This window comes from Cupressus sempervirens, chromosome 7 (genome assembly GCF_028749045.1).
Source record: "Cupressus sempervirens isolate cs-2001-9-10 chromosome 7, ASM2874904v1, whole genome shotgun sequence".
NCBI lineage: Eukaryota > Viridiplantae > Streptophyta > Pinopsida > Cupressales > Cupressaceae > Cupressus > Cupressus sempervirens.
This window is the reverse complement of record NC_143124.1, coordinates 184,991,358-184,997,069: the sequence shown is the minus strand read 5'-3', so window position 1 is coordinate 184,997,069 and position 5,712 is coordinate 184,991,358. Positions and strand designations below refer to the sequence as shown.

Genomic DNA, 5,712 nt, shown 5'->3' with positions numbered 1-5,712 from the left:
CTATAGCCCTAACTATAACTCAAACTCTAACCCTAACTCATATTCTAACCCTAAACCTAACCCTAACCTTGACCCTAACCCTAACCCTAACCCTAAGCCTAACCCTTTGTCTACCCCTATCTCTAACCTTATCAAAATAAAAAATAAAAACTAAATATTTTTCCTATTGCGCCGCGACTGCCACTAGCTTATATATACCTCTATATATATTACGCCGAGAGTAATCGTTCTCGAGGCGCCTATTTTTATTTTCATTACTCCCAACTTCGATTAAAATAACTTTGGGATTAAATAAAAATAGGCGCCTCGAGAACGATTACTCTCGGCGTAATATATATAGAGGTATATATAAGCTAGTATAATTTTATTACCAATTCGTTCTTGGCATGCATACAGTTTGTTTATCTTGAAATACATGTTATATTTTTCGGTTGTTCTTGTCAATGTTGTTACAAACCGATTCAGATTCCAATCTGACTCAGATAACTGATGTTATTTTTTGTTGATTTTCTGTATCTAAATAAATAGTTGCAGTTTTCTTTCGGTTACATATTCATCTTTATGTTTATGCCACTATTCAATATGTGAAGAAAAACATCTAGAGACGCCTAGTTAGCATTCTTTTCGTGGATCAGAATAGTAACGAAACATTTGTAGGAAATCTTAGTGTCATAACTTGTTCCTTTTAAAATAAGTTAGGAATTTCATGGAAGCCCATTCGGCTTTGCATCTTTATAAGGTTTAGGGTTGCGCAATTGCTCATATCCACTTGAGATTTTAGGTCCTTTCTTCTCAAAGTGTATCTATTGTACATGAGCAGCGACAGAGGAAATTCTGCAGTTCTTAGAATGCAGGAAGTCGGTTTCACTATCCTGCTTGGGTTGAGTTTTCTACTTTCAGGACAATATGGTTTTGTAGAGTCTAGGAAGTGGTTGTCGGATGCGGATGTCAAATACATTACTCACATGCAGTTGATGAACTACAAGAATGGATACGATGGCGGTAGACAGAAAGTGGTTGACGATCTCTTCTTGAATTTCACAAATCCAAGGCTTAAAAATTCCTACATTGCTCTTCAGGCATGGAAAAAGGCAATCATTTTAGACCCGCTGAACATAACGAGCAACTGGCTTGGTGCTGACGTATGTAACTACACTCGTGTGTTTTGTTCCACTGCACTGGATGATCCAAACATGATTGTTGTTGCAGGCATTGATCTGAACCATGCAGGCATTGCAGGGTATCTAGTAGATGAACTTGGGCTTCTTACAGATCTTGCATTATTTCATATCAATTCCAACTCTTTTTGTGGGTTTGTGCCTTATAGCTTCAAAAATATGACTGAGATGTTTGAATTTGATATCAGCAATAACAGATTTGTTGGGTCATTCCCATTGGTGGTGCTCTCAATGCCCAAATTGAAGTATTTGGACATCAGGTTCAATGAGTTTGACAGGTGTCTTCCGGAGAAGCTGTTTGACAAGGATCTGGATGCCATCTTTGTCAATAACAACAAGTTTACTCTAGAAGTTCCTTCTAACCTCAGAAATACACCTGCTGCTGTTATTGTTTTGGCTAACAATAATCTTCAGGGATGCCTACCTGCTAGCTTGGGTCAAATGGCTCCTACTCTCAATGAGATCATTCTATCCAATAACAAATTGTCATCCTTTGTTCCATCTGATATTGGGAAGCTGAGTAACTTGATTGTATTCGACATGAGCTTCAATAAACTAGTTGGCTTTCTGCCAGACAGCATCGGAGGGATGATCAGCTTGGAAATACTGCACATTAGTCAAAATCAGCTATCTGGAATGGTTCCAGAGAGCCTATGTGCTCTTCCCAGTTTGAAGAATTTTAAAATTTCCTACAATTTCTTCAGTAGAGTGGCACTCAAATGTATGGCTTTTCCTTCAAGAGGGGTCATCTTGGATGAAAAGTATAATTGTATCCGTCGCAGTACTTCACAAAGATCATTCTTGGATTGTGGTGTAGCACATTCTATGGGTTGTTTTCCATTTGCTTCCTGTAAGCCAAGTCTATCTGTATTCAAAATCGCGCCTCCTTCATCAACTCCTCCATTTACACCACCCTCACTCTCTCATGTTCATCTTCCGCCATTTTCATCTCCACCTCCACCTCCACCTTTGTATGCGGCTTCATCTCCTCCTCCACCACCTCACCCATCACAGATGCACTCTTTACCACAGCCAACACTAGTATACTATCATCCTCCTCTGCCTCCTCTTCTTCCCCCTCCTCCAGTCCCTTATCATTCACCTCCATTACCTCCTCCATATTACTCTTTACCACCTCCACCTCCACCTTTGTATGCGGCTTCATCTCCTCCTCCACCACCTCACCCATCACAGATGCACTCTTTACCACAGCCAACACTAGTATACTATCATCCTCCTCTGCCTCCTCTTCTTCCCCCTCCTCCAGTCCCTTATCATTCACCTCCATTACCTCCTCCATATTACTCTTTACCTCCACTGCATTCCCCACCTCTTCCCCCTCAATGAAATGAGCTCTAATCCCACCACCACCCCATCCACACCACCTATGCCATCCCCTTATCATCTACCAATCCTTCTCCTTAGTATGTGATGTTTAAAAGCAGCTCTTTCCAATCCTTCTCCTTCCATCCATTGACGCTGCATCTCCATTCACTTCACTTTATCTCCATCCTTACCTCCTCCCCCTTATTATCTAGCCATCTCCATTCCCTTTACTTCTATCTCCATCTTCACCTCCTCCTTCTCATTATCCATCATCCTCTCCATCTCTTTCCCCTTCATCCATTGATTCTAAAAACTCCTTTCCACCACCTCCTTGCATTTCTTCCCCTTGGCCTCACTCCAATGTCATCCTCTCCCATGCATTGAGTATCCACTTTCATCTCCACCACCATTTTGCATTGAATCTCCACCTCTAGATTACACACATACTCCACCCTGGATAACTATTATCAATAGTTTCAACCCCCACCACTTTCTCCCCTGCCTCCCTCCTGTTTCCAACTCTGCACCGCCACCTCCACTATCATTTTATTTTTCTGCGAGAAAGAAATTTCTCTTTCACCCCTGCCTACCTCCTGTTTCCAACTTAGCATGATCAAAGTTATTGTGTTCTAGATAGTCAATAATTCTGTTTTGCAAATTATTAAATGTATAATTCATCATGATAATTATATGAATTTTGTCTGTAATGCTCAACATTTCAATGAGTCCAAAGAAATGTACATGCAAAAATATATTCTGTGTGTATCAATTTAAAAAAATAAATGCCACCAACTGAATTGCGCCATTCCGCCATATAATTTGATTTAAAGAAAAATCTGTAGTCATTTCTTAAGTTTAGCTTTGATTCTCAATTTCTTTGAAAATCTAGTGTTGTTTCCTGTTAATTCGGATGTGCAGCAAACCTGCGGCAGTTCTGCCTAAATTTAGCCTCGCGTCTCTAGCTTTACATCTTATATCTTATATTTTTAGGTGACTGTATTTTGAAATTTTGTAAATTAGAAATTCTCATATTTGTTGAAGAGGATCTTAGAAAGATTTTGATGTTTTTTAAAAAATAAAAAACATATTTCTATTTAACTATTTCATCTAGCTTCTTTTTAATTTTTGTTAGTTTTGATTGCTTTCTAACTTTTGATTGATTTATTTCTAATTTACATTAGTTTTTCCATTTCTTAAACATGTTTAAATTACTTGTTAATTTATTTTTATTTTTAAAAATTAGTTTTATTTTCTTATTTAGATTTAGTTTTTCTAAATCCACATGCAACTTCTTATGCACAAGACTTACACCATGCTAGGAGTCTTAATTTTTCTACCACTCTTTTATAGGTCACACCCCACATTTTGTGAGTTGTTTCAATATTCAATTCCTTTTTAGTATTGGTAAATTGTGAGTCTCTAATGTACTCAATATTAACACATAATAATAATTAATCTTAACAATAATAATAAATAAACTAGCACTTGCACCATAGGAGGTGCAAGGGAATAGTTGATAGAAAATTTTGTACACATTTTAACTTAACTACCTATATGCCTAGCTATGTAAAAAGTGAACAAATTATCTTGGTAATTCCTACTGTGTGCATCATTTGCCCTGATCCAAGAGTTTTTTTTGGCTCCTGTAGTCATGACATGAAAACCAGAGTTGCCCAATAGATAGGTTTCTTTGCCACAAATTCTTGTCATGGTAGATGGACCTAGTAACTCAAGGAACAATAAAATGAAAGGTATCTCAACCTTCTTGACTAGCAAAAATTCTAGGGAAAACCACCATGCACTATCTTGCTTCTCAAATTTATAGGGAGAATTAAGTTTAGGCTCCTTCATTCTGACATTGATGGATGTCTCTAAGACAAAGCCTTCTTGTTTCCCTTGCTATTTGTCATGAGTGCATTGAGGCAAGAGTTATTTTCCTTTTAAAGTTTCAACAATCTTTACTTTTTTAATAGGAAACCAAATGATTGGAAGTGACAAACTATCAGGTTCAAAAAATATTGGTTTAGAGCATAACCCAAGCATCCTTTCATGTTTTGTAGTTGCCCACTTGATGGTTTGATATTTTGAGAACTAGCAAGTGAACCATTCCCAAATATTTCTATCCAACCTTGCACATAGAACTCTGCCTCATCCCAAAGGAGGTACTAATTGTTGGAAATGTAGAGAAGGCTGGGTGATTGGGGGGGTGGTCAAATTAGGAATTGATAAAACTTTAACTTCAATTCACCAACTAAGCCTTCATAAACTATTTTGATCTAATTGTATGCTTGAAAGAATGAAAGTAATAAAACATTCATAACACTTGACACAATATTTGGTAACCTGAAAACCTTCCAAATAGAAAGTAAAATTGGGGTGGGGATGATACCCACAAGCTTTAGTATTGCAGTATAAAGTTGGCCGATTAAGGCTTACAAATGATCACTTATGGTGATCTACCCTATTAGGAGCAATAAAGACTGTTAGGTTCACCCTATAAAAGGATTTATACAATACAATGAAGTATGTACTTGGTTAGGAGATTCTACATAAGATTATGAAGTCCACCTTGTTAGAGGATTTGACTAATGCACTTGTTAGGATAAACCAATAGTTGATCTTTGCTTTGTAACTTGGTTTGTTGAATGAGATTCCTTTGCTGTAAAATGATCACCTTAATGTGGTGGATGAGACTCTACTTTTCCTTATACTACTTGTAGCCTTCAAACTCACATGTTCTTCATATTCCATACATTTTATATCATACTTGGATATGACAAGATATCTCTCATTCATACCAATCCAAATAATTACCTTTTGAAGTTGGCTACAATATTATATTAAACAAACTTCACCTAGTCAGCTCAGTGCTAACACTCAGGTTTAGAAGTCCACTTGGGTGATATACTGATGCTTGGAAACAAAGTGAACTCAACAATCTCTGAACTTAGTTGACACTAGATGCTGGTCCACATTGATCACTTAGGAGTAGGCGTGAACTCGATTACTATTGCATCTCAGTCAACACTACTATTTTCTCTACTCTGTTAACATGACTAGCTACTATGATCAGCTAACACTCCATGCTCAGTTGACATTGCCTACAAGGTTTACTCGGTGGTGCTCGTTGACAATGTAACCAACCAAATGACTAAGTGTTTTGGCACTGATTGAAAAATAGTCTGGCCATAAGGTCAACAATCTCCCC

General features: G+C 37.5%; 1 protein-coding gene across 1 annotated transcript; it reads left to right on the top strand.

The window, feature by feature from the left end:
• The first annotated feature begins 812 nt into the window (after positions 1 to 812).
• Positions 813 to 2,525, top strand: LOC149546112 (uncharacterized). Its single transcript, XM_089793891.1, has one exon. It carries the CDS (start codon positions 813 to 815, stop codon positions 2,523 to 2,525), a length of 1,713 nt encoding a protein of 570 aa, XP_089650017.1.
• Positions 2,526 to 5,712: the final 3,187 nt, after the last annotated feature.